Source organism: Odontesthes bonariensis, chromosome 24, assembly GCF_027942865.1.
Source record: "Odontesthes bonariensis isolate fOdoBon6 chromosome 24, fOdoBon6.hap1, whole genome shotgun sequence".
NCBI lineage: Eukaryota > Metazoa > Chordata > Actinopteri > Atheriniformes > Atherinopsidae > Odontesthes > Odontesthes bonariensis.
The window spans coordinates 14,056,249-14,075,749 of record NC_134529.1 but is presented as its reverse complement, the minus strand read 5'-3'; the positions used below and the strand labels follow the sequence as shown (position 1 = coordinate 14,075,749).

The window sequence follows — 19,501 nt, the reverse complement described above, 5'->3', positions numbered from 1 at the left end:
GTTATTCCTCTCTGTGTGCGATTCCTGCCCATCTGCCTGCCTAACACCCCAAATCATAGTCTCATTATCACTGTCGCCATGGCACCCACATTTGTCTGTCATCTGGAGAGCTCCAGAGGCAATCTTTAACCCCTCCCCCTCCTTTTGGGTCATCAGTTATGTCTCCCTCTGGACATCCTATTAGGACTTGGACTGAATTACAGCCTTTGGCCCCTAATATCCCCTCCAAAGCACCACTGAACCATCCTGACTGCAGCTTCTCAACACAGCTCAGCTGCAACCGCTTAAAATTTACTGTTGCACTATTTCTCAAGGGATCAGAAATGGAGACCAGTTCTCAGTGTTTTCACCCGACTCGGCGGTCACCTGTCTAACGCTCCACGAACAACGGCCTTCATCTGGCTGTCAGCTCCTCCCAGCTATAATCACATTAACACTTCACTGCTCCTGTGTTCTCTTGTTTTTAAAGTACATCCATGCAGTATCCTTACAAAAACAACTGTATTGACCTGAGTGGAAAAGCCAGAAATGGTAACCATCTGTGTGAGCCTGATCAACAGGTGCTGCTGCAGCTGTCCAGCCATCACCTCAAAAATTGGAAAGGAGAGGCAGCATGGAAGACTGTAACACAGATGTCTAAAAACTATAGAAATATAGATGTAACAAGCATAGAAGAACCCATTGCTTCTGAAGTCTGCAATGTGGGCGGAAAAAATAAGTGCAATGGAAAACCTATTAATCACACGACCTGTAAATTTGCATTACAAGGTGCCACGGCATGCTGTGCAGTGAGACTCCACAGTTAAAATGATCTATATGCAAGAACTTTCACACCCCATCCTCCACATCAACTCGGGCTGCAGGGAGGTAGATTAAAAAACATGACTGTGGTGTTAAGATTAAAACTGGGAACCTCATTATACATTTCTTGTTTGCAGCGATGTTTCGCCTCACCGAGCACATCCAACTGACTGATGAATGTTGGACAGAGTGCATGCTGTAAAGAGTGGAGGGAAGAAGAAAGATGTAATTTCTGCTGAGTGTCTGAACATGATATTGGGAACAATCCTGCCACAAATAAAATAAATGACTCAGCAGAGAGGGGAGGGGAAGGGGTGATGGGATGAAGGGCGAAGCAAACTGTAGAGAGGATGTCATTTTTAGCAAACTTAAGGTCACAGTCATCAAAGTGTGGAGGGTGACCTGAACTTCTCCCATCGCAGATCAGGTGACCGAAATCAAGTCAGGAGATGAAGCCAATAAATTCTCAGAATAACTCATCTTTTAACCAAGCCATTTTTTAATTGATTAGTCATACATTTTACTTTCTATAATCATCATCAGAGGCAAGTACCATCTCTCATTATCACATATGTGCAGTGCTCACATTTCTCTTCAAGTACTTTGTGGCATTCCCCTACAACAACATTATCAAACTCCTAGATAAAAAGGTATGCTAATCTTCAGTCGCACTGCCAGCAAACTTCACACTCGTTAAGTCATCGTTTGTTTCTGAGACAAAAATGATAGATGATGAGACTTGACAGATGCGATTTACTGACTCAGAAAGTAAATCATAAAGGATCTGAAAGCAGATAAAACTGAGATTTGTTACAGGCTGCTGGACACCTTAGAAGTAAAAAAAAAAAAATTAAAGAACAGCTGTAAACTTTCAAAGTTAAAAGACTGACACCAAACGCTGTCACTGAAATTGATCATTCTGGTCAGACTGCACTTAAAGAGAGCCTTCTCTAATGTATCATTTAGATGATGGGCGACACGTTCCAGATCTGTGGAGCGTTTCTTCCAAACCTTTTTGACGCATCGAGTGTGTATTTAATAAAAGTCGCCCTTACTGTCGTGTTTTCGTGGACTAGGTTTCCTTGCCGAGTTTCAGTAACAATAAGACAGGATTTTGTGCAAAATGAATTTTTAATTAATTTAACTAAAGCTGCACATTTCATTCTAACAGAATATATGTAGACAATCCGTACAAATATTTACTCTCAAAAGTACTTCAAAGATTACTCGTGTTGAGTAAGTCTCATGAAAAATTTCTCTGACTATGACAACTGTCCCCCGTCTCTTGGTCAGTTCATGACACTTGAATCAATTTCAGTGACTGCTGTTTAATAAAACATACCACTGCAGATGGCTGCTACAAGACTGGCGAGAAAGAACATTTCCTTCAGCCTGTATTAAGATTTGCTTGTGAATAAAAGTTTATTATATTATTTAAATGACTTGTTTTAGTGCACAAAAGCTTAAAATTAGTGTAATTTCATCATGTCATTCATTTAAAAAAAAAATAATAATAAATCAATAGGCACTTTTGGTTTTTCTGTTAACAAGGCACACCAAGTGAGAGGAACACTTTGACCACTTGGCTCCACCTGCTGGACATATTGCTTCACTGTGACCAGTTCTTTTTCCACACTTGTCTGTTGGAGCTTTTGCAATCATGTGTTTGGTCTCGTCATCAAGAAAAAAGAAAATCTTCTTTTTAACATTAATAGGTTCTGATAAGGCGTGGACTTTATAAAATGATCACATTTGAACAATTACTGCTACATGTTGATATCTTTTTAGCTGCAGTTGGTCGGACAGGATGGGACCTTTGGATTCTCTACTGCTCCATTGCTTTCTTGAGGACCCAGACTTCGTTCCTGCGATTGGTCAGTTTGAAGGGGCTGTCATACCCGGCGGTGTAATACGGATGATCGACGAATTCGACGCCGTCCCTCTTCAGGCTCTCTATAAGTTTCTGGAGCTCTTCCTGCTTCGTATTTTCATTGGAAAAACCACCGTATGTCCTGAATGAAAGGATGAGAGAAGAAGTTGGACCAAAATTATCACCCAGGGCATCTACAGACCTAATTCACGTGTCAGGCTTTTATCTGTCTGAAAACTGTTGCCCAATATCAGCTTGATCCGTTTGTACTCTACCTGACATATGCTGTGAACTCCCTCCTTTCCTCCACAAACACATCCGAGCCACTCGGCGGTGGTGGGGTGGCCTGATGCTCTTCGGGGATGTAGAAGGATATTGTGAACTCAGACTCGCAGGCAGGGCCGGCTCCCGGGGCCACACGGCATGTGACGGGTGCCGTCATCTCCACTTTGACCTCTTGAAAAAAAAAAAATACAACAACAAAGGCATGCTTAGAAAACAAAGGGCTGACAGCACATAAATAAAAAAGGGACGGGTCATGTGACCGGCTTGTGTAAGAGGCTCAGATATCAGATTTTCTGAAACAAACAATCAGTTGCCAGCTGGTGGTCCAAAACTCAGGCAAACAACGATACCTGAACAGATGGTGGGCATATTAACCACAATGATTGAACATCATGTTTATAGATTGCGCTTTCCTTCCACTGCAGACCTCAGTAGTCAACATTACAGACAATATATATTCTCATCAATAATGCTGCTGGGAACTGCTGAGTAAGACAAAGGCAGTGGTGCTGTGGCAAACTGCTGAGCAGGAACTAAAGAACACTTTCTCTTGCATTTATTCATCAACTCCTGCTCCTTGAACTTAGATGATCCCGTTACATTAACTCACCTGACTGGTTGCTTCTAATTAAATGTCATTTCATTTTAATAGGTCCACAGTTTTTCCCACAAAACAAAAGTCTAAAACAAACAAACAAACAAAAAAGGAAATGAAAAAACCGCATTAGCGGTATGAAATAAAGCGAATCACCTGCTGCTTAAAGGTTGCATGAAGGTGTGAAGCTTGTCATTTGTCCCTTCGCTGTAAAAATTAGAAGATTGGAAATTTGGACAAAACTCACTGTTTTCATTGCTGCCTTGGATGTAGCTAAAAAGCCTGCGGAAGCCGGTCTTTGCAGACTCTTCCAACTGCATCCCACTCAGAGTGGTGCTCACCCACTTAGTAGTTTGGTAGGTGCGGATCTCATAATCTTGTCCTTCCTAAACACAGATGCACACTCAATATGGCTGCTGCTGACGGCATTTTTTTTATTTATTTATTTATTTATTTATTTATTTTTTGTTCATTATTATTTCTGACTAATCTATTATATTCATTTTCAAATACTCAAAAAAGGAGCATATATTTTCTTCATGTGTAAATGACAAATGTCACAAATTCAAAAGTGTTTAACACAAATTCCCATTCATGCAAAATCTCATCAGGACAAATACATCACATTATACTTTTTTTTGTTGCTTTAGGTGGTCAAATAGGCTAGAAAAGTAGGATCCATTTACCCTTTTAATCAACTAAATTGGAATGTTCCACAAAGCTAAAACAATCCATTTAAGGGTGAATGAAATAGGGACTGGTGTCATGTGATGTTCTGCGGATGGAACAATAACAGAGGTCACATGAGTGTGAGCAGACACCTGTTGAATTACAATAGCATAAAGCAAAGAGACACAGAAAACCCCAAACTTTGCTCTGAAAACCTGGAGTAGGCCAGTGTCTGGTATTTCTGATAAACCAGTACAGATAAACAGAATAACTGAGCTCTAATCTAACCGTTAACTGTACACGATGTGAGCTCCAACTCTGCACTTTGGTGCTTGATCGCATGATATTTAGCCAAGCAGAGCAGTTCACAGCAGACCAAAGGTCTGCATTTTTTTACGAGATAACTGGGAAATATTTACCTTTTTCTGCTCTGCTGTAAATTTAGGATTCTGCAGTCCAGTTGAGAACAAAGCTTGTCCGACGGCTTTCAGCATGACTGACGAGCAGCTGGTGAGATTTCTCCAACTAGAAATAATATTTGCAAACTTCTGCTGTGCTTTCTGTCAAGCTTTTCCAACCACTGCAAAGCATCGTATCCAAACAGATAGAGAACAAGTTCACGCACAAATGTTACGTCAACGCATCTTACTACTACAATTACAGTATATTCAGTTCCGGTACTCGGTGAGGGATTTACACCAATTTAAATCTGTAAAAAAAAATTGAAATAATAAAAGCAGACACAATTACCTGCGGATTAGCGCGTTAGCTCCTCTGTGACAGGGCGTGGAGCGAGTTTGTGAGTTTTCATAACATCGCTTCCGGTCACAAAATGTCTGAAATCTGATTGGTCGAGTGACGTAATCTTCAGAATGAGACTCTGCGTCAACACTAAAAAGTTCAATTTTAATCTCCGTTTGAACCAATTTTAGTGTATTTTTTTTCCACCACAGCCCATTTAATAAATGAAATAAAACTATGAAGAAAATCCCAGTTTACGTAAGATTTACGTTCACGCTAACGGCAAAAGAGAATTATAAAATAAGATTTCTCAATGACACCGTCCCGTACCGATTTAGCAACATTTCTGTGTTAAGTTTTCTTTTATTTATATAGTAAATGCGAAAAATATGCTATTTTGCATTCATTTGGTAAAGCACTGAAATAAATTCAATATCTATTTGATGTCGTCCTTCCACAAGCCTGTAATGAGAAAGGTCGAGACTAACCTAAAGAAATGCCAGTAATGCCATTACTGTGCAAACACAAAGTTAATAGATTATATTGAAGTCGCAGAGTGGATTTTCCCCATCTTGCTTTTTGCCTTATTCAAATTACTCCAAACTGACCAAAAGAAAATGAATTTTTTTGACATTTTAATGTATAAAATAACATGAAGCTGTAACAAGCTCTGTGCATTTTACTTGAAATAGTTGAAAGGCACCACAGTTGCTTTCCAAACTATACCTTACATCAACTTTAACCAAGAAGTTGAAAGCACATTGTTGGATCAGCATTTCCCATTTATTTCCTGTTGTTATTTACACCCAATGCTTGAGAGTTCACTTTACAAGAGGATTATGACATCTGTGCAGCATTTAAAACAACCGTCAGAACAAACAAGGCACAATGAGAAGGAAGGTGTTGGTATACAAATCACCCAAAACCTAACAGGAAAACTTAACAAACTTTAAGTATGAACGGGAGAAAGCTGCTACATCTGGTATGATGAATTGAAATGATGGTGAGGATAAGCAGATTATGAGCATGTTTGTTGCTGTTTTGGGGGATCCAGCTACATATCTGCCAGTTTGTATGGAGAGGCTGAGCGAACAGACCCTCGTGTCCCTCTGAAGAGTCGTCCTTTTAGCAGGTTTAAAGCGAGCTGCATTGTGGGCACGGATGCATAGCTGAATAACTATTTTAACCCCCTCTACCTTGGCTATTGTGATTGATGCACATAAACACACAGCCGAACATAGAAACGAATAAAGAAATTCTGGATCCACAGGGAGATGCAAGGCATAGCAGAAACAACAGCAGCGTTTTCTTTGTCTCCATACTGACGTACGAGGCCTGTCCTATTCATTACAGTTTACAGAGCAAAGGGCAGCGGAAAAGGCAAGGAGGAAAACCGGTCTGTCCACATGTCACTGCTACAAATGGCCATAAACATGGTTTCATCATTTCAACTGCAAGACTCTCGTCCCAACCTGCTGAGGACTCATTTGAACTCATCTGAACGTCATATAAAGGATCTTGATAATTGTCATTTAGCTGCTTATTATCACTCAACCGGCCAATAAAAAGTTGTTTTTTTTTTAAAAAAAGGCTGTGAAATCTTGATAATCCTCCTTTCACTGTGAAATTAAACATTGATCGTGAAACCGCAATATATCCTTTATCCTGTCTACAGGTCGCAGCTGAAGAAGCGTTGGGATTCGGTCATCCATTCAGAGCTGGTAATTCCGGTGGATGAAGGACAGGAACTCGTCTTTGGACAGCTTCTCAGGGTCCACCCGTGTCTGAGAATCGTGAACTATGACCCCGTCCACCCAGGCCCAGAAGAGCCGCTCAGAGTGGCAAACACTAAAGAAGACAATCAGAATGCACTTTGTTCAAAAAAAAAAAAAAAATCACAACATTTCACAACAAATACTTAAGGGCTGTACTCTTAACGACCCTCCCGTCGTCCACGCCTGTAACAAAACTGTTCTGACACAGTAGTAGTGCGCACATCATTTAACAGAAAGGAGGAAGGACACATACTGGAAGGGAGCAGCAGAGTTTGGTGGCATTTCATATGTCGATTCCTTTGTTAACTTGTTATAGAAGAACTTCTTTTTGGAGTTTTTGCTGAAAGCCATCGTCCACGGCTCTGAAGGGGTGAAGAGAAGAATCTGTCTTAAGGAATTCTGCACTTTTTTAAAAATTTTTTTTAATTCAACACATAAAAAGGAAGCTTGCAGTTATACCACAGAAAAGATGCGCAACACATATACAAACCATTGACAGTCTTAATGATGTAGAGGCCGGTGGGAAGGAAGTGTCGGTCATCTCTTCCCGTGTAAGACAGACGAGGAACACCTCCTGAACTCTTTGTAATCTTCATCTCTAGTCTGGACATCAGATAAATCACAAGCTTTCAATATACTATTTTTATTACGAGAGACAAAATACCCTTGATCTAATCTCTATGTACTTAATCACACTGTCACAATAATAACAGGTACCTTATCGTTAACAGTACACAGCATCTAATGCGAGTGCTGTTTACCTGACAAAGATTTTCTCCATTTCCTCCAGCCTGTAAACTTCCTTCACTCTGTTTGGAAAAAAGATGCATTCAAATGTTTCATCATACAACTTCAAGGGGGCATTTACATGTCCCTAATTTTGTCACAGGGTCTCTCGTTTGACCTCCTGTCTGATAAACCACGACAGCAAACTGACACCTCTCCAGGCCACAGACAAAGTAGATCGAAAATGTTGTGGAAAACTGAATCAGAGTCTACAGAGAAGATGTATGAAGTGACTGGAAAATGTAACGCTTGTCTTTTATTCTGACAAGGACCTTATCGGGGAAAAGATAGGGAAGCAGTCGTTCATGCCGTCAAGTTCATGCCGAGGTCACGGTGGTTTTAAATGGTATGTAAGCCAAAGGGAGACGAGTCAGAGCCCTGATACTACCTGGGGCCAAAGAGCGCAGATAAATTCAAGGAATGAGCAGTTACAGAGAGCGTTTTTTTTCACCATTTGGACAAAATTATTTTGGATTCTTATGAGAGGGGACACTCAAAATCCTTTTTATAGACATTAAGGATCAGTAACAGATGTTCAAACCTATTTACCAACTGACAGTTTTTTACAAACTATTCTGCAGATGACTGAAGCTGACATTTATAAGTTGGAAACGACAGCCTTCACCAAGTCTTTATCCAAATATGATAACAATACCACAACAAAAAAATGATAGATTTTTCTATGGGTCTGCGTCTTCGTTAGTGTATCACAGCTCCCACTGAAGTTCTTGTCAGCGCCGTTTCAAATGTCACGTTGACCATTGGGAATGTTTTAGTTTGGGTTACCTCAGGGCTTTTCCACTTCTTAATCTGTAGCCATTCGGTGGTCAGACTGAAATACCTGCCTACAAGTTACGCAGCAGCATTCAAACTGGACAAATGCATTAAAGTTGGTACCTGATTGGGTTCATATCTGGCCTGCTGGGTTTAGCCACTGCCTTCACAAACTTCTCAGCCATCTGGATCCTGGAAATATAGAAAGTGTTTAAATATAGGAAAACTGTTGGAAACTTAATAAAAAACATTTTCACTGCTGTGTTCATGCGGAAACATTTACAACAAGGTGTTACAAAGTTTAAGTAGATATCCGGTGATTTCCGGTCTGGTGGTCGGGATCCCCTAAAAGGATCATTATAATTTCTCTAATTAGAGAGCATTTACAAATCTATCGTAATGTAATATTTCTCTCCTCCTTTAGTTATCTGTGGGAAACTACTCGAAAAAAAAAAAAAAAAAGTCTGGTAACTCCTGGTAGAGGATGAAGGTGACAGAATCCTACCGCTGGTTGAAGTGCCGATCTCTTACATCAGTGCCATTAAGAATTAGTGCATCCACAACATGAACTGCGTTGATTCGGCGTTGAGCTTTTCCCTGAGAACCAAGCAGAAGGTGCCAAAGTTTAAACGCTGTGCCATCCGATTGCATCTCCAGCGAAACGCAACTCACACTTTTACTTGTAACTGTCAAGACAAAGGTCCATTTTTTTAGGTCCCTCCTCTCACCTCGCCCTTCAGCTCTTGGACAATCTCCACGCTTAGAAGTGTGTCTCTTGGCAACTCCAGCTTGAAATACTCCATTTTTTTCCAGCGCACAGGCTGCTTCCCATCCCACGTGTATATCTGAGACTTCTACAAAATGAAACACAGCACGGAAGAGGATGAAAACAGGTTCAATGCACACAGTCGATGAAGTTTCAGTGTTTCTGCTATGATTATCACCAACCCAATTCAGTAATAATGCTGTTGGCTATTAGCATGCTGCCAAAACAGCTCATCCCACAACACTTGTGTTGGGAAGCACCCAGCAACCCATCTTCTCACTTCCATCTCACCCTCCAAATGATCAACTGCTCTAAAAAAACTAAACACAAGCTCGAGACCAACTCACTCCCAGCGCAAGAAGAAAGATCTGCTCTCCACCTCCCACAATGCACCGGTGGTCAAAAATGTGGCGCAACTTCTCAAGTGTGCTGGAGTTCAGTGGGGTCAGCTTACACTGGAACGACTCCACATCTGAATTCTGAGGCACAAGAGGAGAAGTTAGGGTCAGGGAGGAAGATCAGGCGGAGACACCACCACATTTGAAACGAGCCAACTAATAACAATCATCACTGGAAAACTCATAGGTACATGGGAACTGATTTACCCATACTCAAGAATTTAGTATTTTAAGAACATTTACATAAAAGGTTTAAAGCCCTGCTTCAGTGGTGCTTTTGTGCATTATTGTTTGAACGTAATTGCTTTAAAAGGAAAGCCGAAAACACAAATTTAGGCGTTCATCCTCTCGTATTTCCCCACATTCAAACCTTCTGTATCTGACCTTAATCAGTTCATAGAATTTGGACTTCGGGTCTGATGAAGATGGAGCGACTCTGGCCTTGTCTGGGACCTGGAAGTAGACACAAACACAAAATGTAGGAACTGAAACAGCAAATGCGGTATCAGTTTTACTGACTTTCAGTGCGTTTGAGTTTTTCTACTCACCCCCCAAAGCTTCAGGCACTCCTTCCTGAGGTCAGCTTGCCTTGACTCTGAGAGTGACCTAATGATGCCACCACAGGGCCACACATTTAGTTTAAAACAAAAAACACCATCCTGTGATAATAAGACAGGTGCAGCAGTGGTTACTTACGGGTCAACCACAAAAGCGTGGATCTTAGCCAAGGCCTTAATCTGGACTGCACAGAGGCTACAGAGATGATAAAATTCAGTCGTTGTCAGCCACATTGTTTGAAGAAGACTTTGTGAAGACTTTGTGAAAACTGTGTTTCTACCTCTCATTCGAGTTGACCATAAACTGGTAGAAGTCAGCATCCTCCTTAATGATACTCAGCGGAACCACCTCTGTAACATCTGTGTCCTTGTTTCTGAGTTGGTTCAGCTTCAGGTTGATTCTGAACATGTACTCCCTGACTGCGTCTGAACCAGGTTTCAGACCGCGGCACACGATGTACCTGTTGACCACCACATGAGAGGACACCCGCAGTTTCAACAAGAGAATTTCATCCGAGTCTTCGGATGATAAATCATCAATCAAACATACGTCATCTTGTATGTCGAGCCACTGGATCCATAGAAGAAAGCAACTTTACATTTATTTGGAGCGGAGGAAATTGTATTCTGTTTTGTAGAACAATAAACATCCTCTCCACAGCATCCTGACAGGACAGAGGAGCAGCTGCAGTGAGAGGCTCATCTCTCTGCGCTGCAGGACTGAGAGGTTCAGAAGGTCCTTTGTTCCCACAGCCATAAGGCTTTTTAACAGTGACTGCTGAGTTCTTCTCAAATTGATTGATTGATTTTTTTTATTCATTCATTTATTTATTTAGTCATTTATTATTATTATTATTATTATTAGTTAGTAGTAGTATTTTTATTAGAATTGGTATTATTATTGTTGTTGTCAATATACAATCATTGTAAATATTAATAATTTTTTGAGCTACTTGACTAATTTGAATTACCCCTATTGGGGATGAATAAAGTATTTTTCTATTCTATTCTATTCTATTTGGTGTGAAACTTTTGAATCTAAACTCAGTAACAGCATTGAGTAATGTTCGTACTTAACTTTAGTCTTTAAATCTTTAATAAGGACTAATCTAAATCTGAAAAGTGGAAAAAGTTTCTCTCATTCTAGCTGGCAGTGAACTGTAAAGCTGAACATGCTGTCTGGGCATACAGACAGTCTAAATACTCCAGAGGTCAAACTTTCTTCCTGGTCACATCCGGTGGTGATTTGACGTTTGTTGCTGCCACTGCACTTGGGGCTGTTCACCATCTCTGCAGCCAATTAAACATTTCCTTGACTTTAGAATGGATTTGTTGCTCATTTTTTTAAATTTACATACAAACTTGTGTAACGGCGGGCAGTGCCTCATGGAGCGACTGCAGCTGACCGACCAGTGCAGAGCAGGTAGTTTGGGGTTTAACTTCTACTTAAACAGGATACATTTAAAGATGCAGGAGCAACAAGCACTCCGCCTGCTGTTTGTCACATGACATCTCGACTCGAGTGTCATATAAAACAACATTTTAGAGCATTTTATAAGGCCAATGGTCAGAGCTTTATAGTGCAGTTTTAACACATTATTAACTTTGGTCAAAATAAAGTCATATCTACTTGGCCCCGAATACACATCTTCATACTAACTAGTCATCTTGTATGTTGACCATATTGACCCAAATACACAGACACATCAATGCAGCACACCTCTCAGAGTTAGCAGGCCTGCTGGTGAGAGGTTTGAAGAGTGAGATCCTGTCGAAGGAGAGGTAGAGGAGGTAGACTAAACCCACACTGAAGGGAGTGAAAAGATCAAATGTCTTACAGACAAAGTGACCACCTGAAGAAGACAAAGAGAGACTAAATCACTTTACGAGCAAGTACATGTACAAGTACATGCACGTTTGACAGGTTTGTTGACAGTCTTCGGTGACTGACTTATACACATGCATGAACGCACATACCTGTCCTGAGTGTAGAGATAGCAGTGAGGAACTGGCAGAGCAGCAGTTGTTTGGAGAGGATCTCCTGGATGTTCTCTTGACCTTCCACAGAAAAACCCTACCAGAGCCAGAGGTCACACCAAACACCATCCAGTTAATTAACCCACACTGAGAATTCTTCCTTCCGATAAGTTTTGGGTATTTTGAAGCAAAAACGCACTCTCCAGAAGGTCTTACCCCATCCGCCATGAGAAAGTGCAGCCCTCTTCTCTCCGTGTTCTCCATGACAAAGTTACGGAACGCAGTCATGTTTTCAGGCCGAGTTATGTCACCATCGCCATCCACTCCGCCCTCACCTGAAACACACAGAGGTCAAGCTTTGACTGAATGATTCATCGCCTGTCTCTCTTCCCCACAGGCTGCGATGGGCAGGTTTTATTAACACACCGTAATAAGGCTCAAACAGCTCGCTCGGGGCTGCGTAGAAATCTTCCAGTTTGAAGTCACAGGGTCCTTTCAGTGTCATACCAAAACCCTTGGCGTGCCAACGCCTCTTCCACAGGATGTACTCTGAAAAGCCTCCAGGCCCCGCGCAGACGTCCCCAAAGTACAGAAGCTCGCCCTCACGGTCCTTCGTCAGAGGTTTCTACAAAATGAGAGGTTTCGTGTCACCATCCGTTCATACGGGACTGTGTGTCGTGATCCAGCAAAAGTTCAGGACGGCACATTTCAGCCGTTCAACGCTCACCCCTTCAGAATCCTTCGGGTTCGTGAACATGAAGTCGAAGCACTGGTCAATGTTGGCCATTTTCATAGCTGCTCTAAATACAAAAGGCAGACGAGTTTTCAAGAAACAGGAACAAGAGAAGAGAAGAACTCATGACGCCAAATTACTTCTAAAAAAAACACATGATCTGAATATTAATCAGAGTGATTACTGGTGCTGTCAGTAGTTCACAGCATAAAAACTGACCTGTTGAGAAAGATACCTCCTCTAATTGTCTCGTAAGGGTTGGAGCGCGTTCGTGCTCTCCTCATCTCCTCGCCCTCCAGGTTATCGAACACCGTCTAAACATCACACAAAAGTAGTTTTAAGACAGCTCGGCTTCGAGTTTCTTGAATTGGCCATTCAAAAAAATAAGATGCTAAATAAAAACAAGTTTGCAGTTTTGTTGATTAGACACAGTTGATTGTAATGTTGGAACCATCCATCATTACTTTTTGTATTCCTTGAACCTTAAAGCAGAAGTTAACTGCAAATGTTTCATGTTCCAACTAACCTTGCATCGTAGAACAGTGTGCAGAAGATCTTCTGTGCAAAACTCTGTTTCGTCTTCAATCTTAAGTTTTCTCTGTGAGGGGTTGCAAGCAAGATTTATAAATGCATATGAAGAGCATGCATAGGTGTAACATTGAATGAGTGTACAGGCTGATGTATTTACCGGTCCCAGAGTCATCCAGTCCCTCAGCTCATCTGCATCCGGGTTCTCTGTGGTGCATTCTGGGAACCAGGTGATTTTCTCTACAGCACTGGGCTGTGTAAACAAACAGGCACGGAGACGGATGAGACAAAAAAAAAAAAAGGTAATATTTCAAACCTAAAAAAAAATCCCCTTGGGACATTTCTAAAAACAATAAATGGTGGTTATTAGTTTTGCTGACCTCCGGTTCATCACGCCAGTCAACATTGAGCTCTCCCTGGAAACCCTGCAAGGTGAGACCGAGACCCCTTCGACCCCGCTGGGTGGAGGCTTCCACAATCTCTTTGCGTCCCTGGCCAAACTTTCCCAGACCCTCGCCCTCTCTAAAGCCCATCTTGGCCTGGAGGTTTTAAGAGTGAAAAGAAAACAAGTGAGTTGATAAAACACAGCACAAAACCCTTTGCTTCTTCTGGATGAACGATTTAAAAAAACAAAAAAAAAACCAGATCACATGACACAGAGAAACTAATATAAATTCTGAAATAAAAACTTATAAAACATTTAACTGTGAAACGTTCCGGCCAGGTGAGGATCGGATTACATTACCATGAGCTTCTGCGACACACTGTTGTACATCGAGAAATTTGAGGCAGCCTGAGTGGAGCCATCAGTGTCTTCTGCATCAAAGGATGGTGACGATATGGAGGGCATGGAGAACCCTGGTCTGTGATCCTCCTGGTCACTGAGGGAGTCATTCTGACTGGAGTCTGCACAGAACAAAACCCCAGATGCATTTGCACAAACCTTAGCCGGGAAGTGCGAACACACTACGACTTCAAAACTTTACCAATTTAACGATAGGAAAAAACTTTGAGCATGGACTTGGCTTAAGGCAACAACAATACAACCAAAAGGTGTAGAAATAACCGTGCCACGACCAAAGACCAGTGTGTCCCTGGAGTGAGTCTGCGTTCTTTGACTTATGTTTAGATTTATGATCATCCGCTGGCAAATGTCTCTTTCTTCATTGAACTCCACCTACAAAAAGAAATTTTGCATTTTGCAAGAATTATGGAGCAAAAAAAAAAAAAAATCAAATTTGAGGTTGTGAGCAGAGGACATCGGATGCTCCCATGGCACGAGCAATCAACTTATCACTAGTTTCTTATCTCATACAACTTATCACCTTCATACAAACAGCAACCTGTCCAACTGGGTATACTGCAATCAGCATGGAGGTATACATGTGCTGAAATTCATTTCTGATATCTGAAACTGAAAAAATGTCATAGCTGAGCCTCATCACAGCTATGTTTAGCACATAATGCTATTATTACGAAGTGTTCAATGTAGCTCTAGTTGGACAATAAAAATATTATGAATTTGTTTGCATATAAGAATATCAAATTTTACCCAAAAGCATGCCAGTTGCTGTTTAAATGAAGAAACTAGTTAATCTACCTTGTCTGGATTGCGACTCTTCACCTGAACTGCTGTCATCACGCCGCCTTTTTGCCCCCTGCAGGGGCGTAAACACTGCAGCAGCATTTCTTCTCTTCATTATGGCTGAAAAAAGCAGAGAAGACGATTAGAGCAAGAGTAAATCTTAAGAGAGCCCACCTACACCAAGGCTTAGTTAGAAAAAATAAAATAAAAAAATTAAATCCTGAATCAAGATCCAACGTGAGTTCAGAGAGACATCAAAAGTTAAGTTACTTCTGAGTTGGGCCATGCCTCACCTCTGGAATTAAGGATGTTCATGTAAATCCATTTGTAACACTCTGAGTAATCCTGCTCACAAACAAACAAACCAAACCAACTATGCAGTTTCCTTGGTGACAGAAATCATAGTGTACATGTGGTGGATGAAGTGAGAAGGTCCAGAGTGGACACAGAAGAAAATCAAAGACTGCGACAGATATACCAGATATATGCATTAAGGTCATTTTAAATAGACATGATGTATCAAAGAACCAATATTCAAGTACACAACAGCAGCAGCCAAACAACAACGCGCATGATGACAGCTGTGCAACCAAAGCTAATGAGCTGAGTTTTCAGCACAATATACAACAGTAAGTGACAGATAAAGATGAACTGACAATCAAAATGTATCAAAGACATGACTACAAATCCCAAACATTTGCGAAGTGTTTCTAAAAATACTGTTTTAAGGAATCACTTTTGAACTACTAACAAACACATATTTAAAATCAACGTTTGTTTGCAGTTGTAGTGGCTGATTGGTAAGAGGTTAAAAAGCACTGAAATAATAACTGTGTGAAACGTGAATCTTCAAAATGAAAGACAAGAAAATATTATGACCAATTATCTGCAATGTTAAGCTAAACAGAGTAGGTAAAAAACTATTAGCCTTTTTTGCGCTATTCTGGGTAAATGGGTATTATTTCAGGTTAAAATCTGAATCAGGTGTTATATGAATTGTTTTCTATCACGATATCACATTTCGAGCAAAGCAGCACTGCCTCCAAAAGAAAAGAAAATGACCAACAAGGCTTTGCATTACAACACAGATAAACGACTCAGGTGATTATTTTTGAACATCTAGTCCCAGTCAGTGCCTTTCGTGTAACTAAATTAAAGCCAAAGAAGTGTAAACTGGCTTCACAACATAAAATGTGATGACTTGTGAGCGCACTCTGCCAGAACCGCATTTGTACCGTTACAATATGAAAACACTTGTGCATATGAACAGTTACCTATTGGTTATGTTGTAAATATCTTGAAGACAGGCCCATGTCAGTCTCCGAGATACATGTCTGCAGTAAAACCAACAAGAGTAACCAGACTCCAACCGTTGGTGGTGTCGGTGTTTTCGGGAAAAACGAAACTACGTAGCTGAAGTTAGCTGTTAGCGTGCTACGATAGCCAGCAAGTTTTTTACCAGCTCAGAGGAAAGACTTCACTCGCTTGAGACAACATCGATAGAACGCTACTTCAACATGTGTTTCCAAACTTTCCGATTACAGTTTTATTGGTAGGGAAATTTGTGGTACATAAACTGTTTCTGAAGTTAACATTAGCCCGCGTTCTGTTTTTAGAACATACACCGGTCCTTCTTTATCTGACGACGCACAGTGATGATGTAGTTGACGTCAGGACTGTCCAGAACATTGCCGTTTAAAAATGTTTACCCTTTGATTCGTGTATTTGTTGTACACTTTGTATAAGTCTTAACTAAATGGATTACTCACAGTTTTATTGTAGCATAACCAGAAAAATGCAACCCATGTATGCTGTTGTCTGACAAATATTAATACTAAAAAGAAAATTGATTTAAAACAGTATCAGTGTTCATAGGCTGCAAAAAAAGATGTACAAAAGACAGGTCCATATCTTTGTTACAGTCTATGGTGTGCTCAAAAAAAAAATACCCCCCAAAAAATCCAAAAGATTGTATGGAAAAAGTTCTGCCTGGTTTGACAGCTCTAACAAACGTTTTAAGAACAACGTGCACCTCTGTGTACCATGTAAAAATGTATTTTTCTGCCATCACAATGTTTAAAGAGCATAGCTAAAAGTAGTTAATTCTATGCAAGCATAGCTTAACTCAAGGAACTTGCATTGTCCAACTCTGCATAAGACAACATTAGCTGAAACAAATGAATAAGAAACCTTAAAGTTATTACTGTGTTTTACTCCCCAGAAGATTCTTTTCCCCTCTGTCTATTTTCTAAACGTTAACACCAATCAAGGGAAAGAAGATACTGTTGGGTTATTAGATTTCCACCAGTTGTTTATCCTTTTCTAATGCTGCAAGAAACAAACCAATCAGAAAATGACGATCAGTTTGCAAAATCTCTTTTGGAAGATACTCTTTTGTTTACATGAGATCCAACAAGCAGTCGAGGCAGCTAAGCATTGTTTTGTCACCATACTTCTCAAGCAATTTTTGAATGATTGCACAGTTTGAATATCTGGTATGATGGCATAAATGTTTTGGTCGAATATTTGTTTTTACCTTCGGTATGCGTGACACCTGTGCCAGAATTCTCTGTACCACTGTAGCGATGAGGATAACCTTTAATTGTTCCTAATTGCTAAAACCACTTTAGAGTGACCTACCAGACGTCACCACAGCGCTGCATTGTCATCCCTTGATGGGGTTACAATTATTGGTAGCCAACAGAACATCTCCCAAGTATAATTAGCCACTGCACCTCCAGTGGCTCTGCTAATCCATCACTGACACAGATGCAGTTACAAACAAAGACACTCACCATGTGACCAGCTTACATAAGGAAGCCCAGGTTTTATATACTACCAGCAGAGACCAGGCTCCCACAGGGGAGATCATCACAGTACAGTTACATGTACCTGAGTGAGAAGTGTGTGTGTGGACACAGGGGGAGAGCTGCTGCTGCCACATTCAGCCTGGTGGAGAAGACAGAGGCCAAAGAAGCAGAGGTTGCCTAGCAGGAAGTCCTGAGGGCCTGTTGCCGAGGGTTTTTTTAATCTCAGCAGTGAAGTACCAGAGTGAACAACAATGTTTTTCCGCATCCCTCGACTGACCCCTGGATATATTAGATTCCTCCAGGTGCGTAAGATGCTTTAGGGTAATATTTTTTTTCATTTAGATAGATTACTGATTAGTCTTGAACATCACTGGAGCAGTGGAGGAAATTCCACCAGAGTCTCTAATAACAACCTCTGAGCTCTAGAGTCCTGAGCCTGCACATCTCTCTATGCTGCACTTAAAACTTGATTTTGCTTTGTAGAAAATACATTTATTTAACTTTATTTAACTTCCCAAAAAGAGAAACTAAAATCATATCACTGCCTTATCACTGAGCGCCATGTTCTCATAGCCAACTGTGTGCTACCTGTGCAGGATTTAGGGAAAAGGACGGCCGCAGCGTGTCTTTAAAAGGATTTGAAATTAAGCTGTCTTAGCTCCCCAGGTCAGGTAAATTCACCCTTATTGGATTTCCACAGCAACAGCACAAAATCCAAGGACCCAGTCACCCTGCTAAGTATTTCAAACACCTGCTGCTGCTGTCTTTAGAAATCTAAAGGTGGTTTAAAAAATAGGAAACGTCAGCTTATTTAACTGTGTCACTGAGTTCATGTTCAAGTTTCAAACGGGATTCCACAAAGGTCTCTTGGGTTGTTTCTGTAAACAAGAAGAGCAGTGAGGCCCATTCATCTAGAAAATGTCACGTTTTCATTAGGTTATAGATTGTGGTTTTGTATCTAGCTTTGAGGAAATGTATTTTTTAGAAAATCTAACAGATTTTCATTATCATTTTTGTACTTTTTTATGTTCATAAGGGAACCCTTGATTCTTTCTTTCATGTGAAATAAATTAAAGATAATTTCATGGTTTCAACTCAAAAGTGACTGACAGAGCAGCTGTGAACTCAGAAAATAACTGACTTTATATCTGACTTTAGGGTTTATCTTGGATTGGCTCATAATTCTGAGAAGACTTCAAACCAATCAGAGGACTGAAACAAAGCCAAAAGCTGTATGGGTTGGTTGAGTGTAAATCCAAACTTTACAAAAATAGAGACTCTTTTACGTCTGTTCCCTTGTGGCAAGACTATCGCTGGAATGAGGCAGGTGTGTGACCACGGTCACCTCTTTACGGATTCTACTGCTTCCAGAGCCAGAAGACACATTGCTACACCTGTGCCTTGGTCGCCATCCTCTCTGATGATGATCGTGCCCAGTGATCCATGTCATGGCTTCGTTGGTGGTGGTGACCCTTGCTCTCTTTTTCAGACTCAGGCAGCCCAGACGATGCTGCAGAGCCGAGAGGGCCCTGCCACGCCACGAATGGCCATCCTGTTTGGTCTCATGGGTATTGGCGTGTCTGGCTACAGCTCTCGCCAACTCACACTGCACCACAAGCCATCGAGTCATCTCTTCAGATAAGATGGATGGACAAAACACGGTTTTTCTATTCCTATCATTCTGGGAAATATGATTATTCTTATAGTTGCTTAGCAGTTGCCAGGCAATTCCAGTTAGTTGCTGGTTGCCATTAAGATGCACTCCCCAAAACTTAAATTTTTTGTGTACACCTTTTGTATGAAATATTAACATGCTAGTGAGGTTTAGAGGTGCTGGTGGGGGAATTTTGT

General features: G+C 40.9%; 2 protein-coding genes across 3 annotated transcripts; both read right to left on the bottom strand.

Annotated features, from left to right (window-relative positions):
• Positions 1 to 1,282: 1,282 nt before the first annotated feature.
• hebp2 (heme binding protein 2) lies at positions 1,283 to 5,055 on the bottom strand. The gene is made up of 5 exons (XM_075459423.1): positions 4,971 to 5,055; positions 4,640 to 4,800; positions 3,799 to 3,937; positions 2,947 to 3,127; positions 1,283 to 2,813 (listed from the first exon to the last, which is right to left on the bottom strand). Exons 2-5 carry the CDS (start codon positions 4,712 to 4,714, stop codon positions 2,627 to 2,629), a joined length of 582 nt encoding a protein of 193 aa, XP_075315538.1. The 5' UTR covers positions 4,715 to 4,800; positions 4,971 to 5,055; the 3' UTR covers positions 1,283 to 2,626.
• A 667-nt stretch (positions 5,056 to 5,722) lies between these two features.
• On the bottom strand, positions 5,723 to 16,485 carry cmtr1 (cap methyltransferase 1). Of its 2 annotated transcripts, none has more exons than XM_075459007.1 (24): positions 16,115 to 16,485; positions 14,856 to 14,960; positions 14,001 to 14,161; positions 13,636 to 13,794; positions 13,416 to 13,508; positions 13,254 to 13,325; positions 12,947 to 13,041; positions 12,722 to 12,794; positions 12,421 to 12,619; positions 12,211 to 12,329; positions 11,995 to 12,091; positions 11,738 to 11,870; positions 10,299 to 10,478; positions 10,157 to 10,213; positions 10,009 to 10,066; positions 9,845 to 9,913; positions 9,410 to 9,541; positions 9,025 to 9,150; positions 8,802 to 8,893; positions 8,420 to 8,488; positions 7,498 to 7,545; positions 7,227 to 7,339; positions 6,990 to 7,098; positions 5,723 to 6,809 (listed from the first exon to the last, which is right to left on the bottom strand). In XM_075459007.1, the coding sequence occupies exons 2-24, from the start codon at positions 14,953 to 14,955 to the stop codon at positions 6,674 to 6,676; spliced, it is 2,490 nt and encodes an 829-aa protein (XP_075315122.1). In that variant the 5' UTR covers positions 14,956 to 14,960; positions 16,115 to 16,485; the 3' UTR covers positions 5,723 to 6,673. The 2 variants fall into 2 exon arrangements, with proteins under 2 accessions (XP_075315122.1, XP_075315123.1); XM_075459008.1 differs by having other exon boundaries at positions 16,300 to 16,485.
• Positions 16,486 to 19,501: the final 3,016 nt, after the last annotated feature.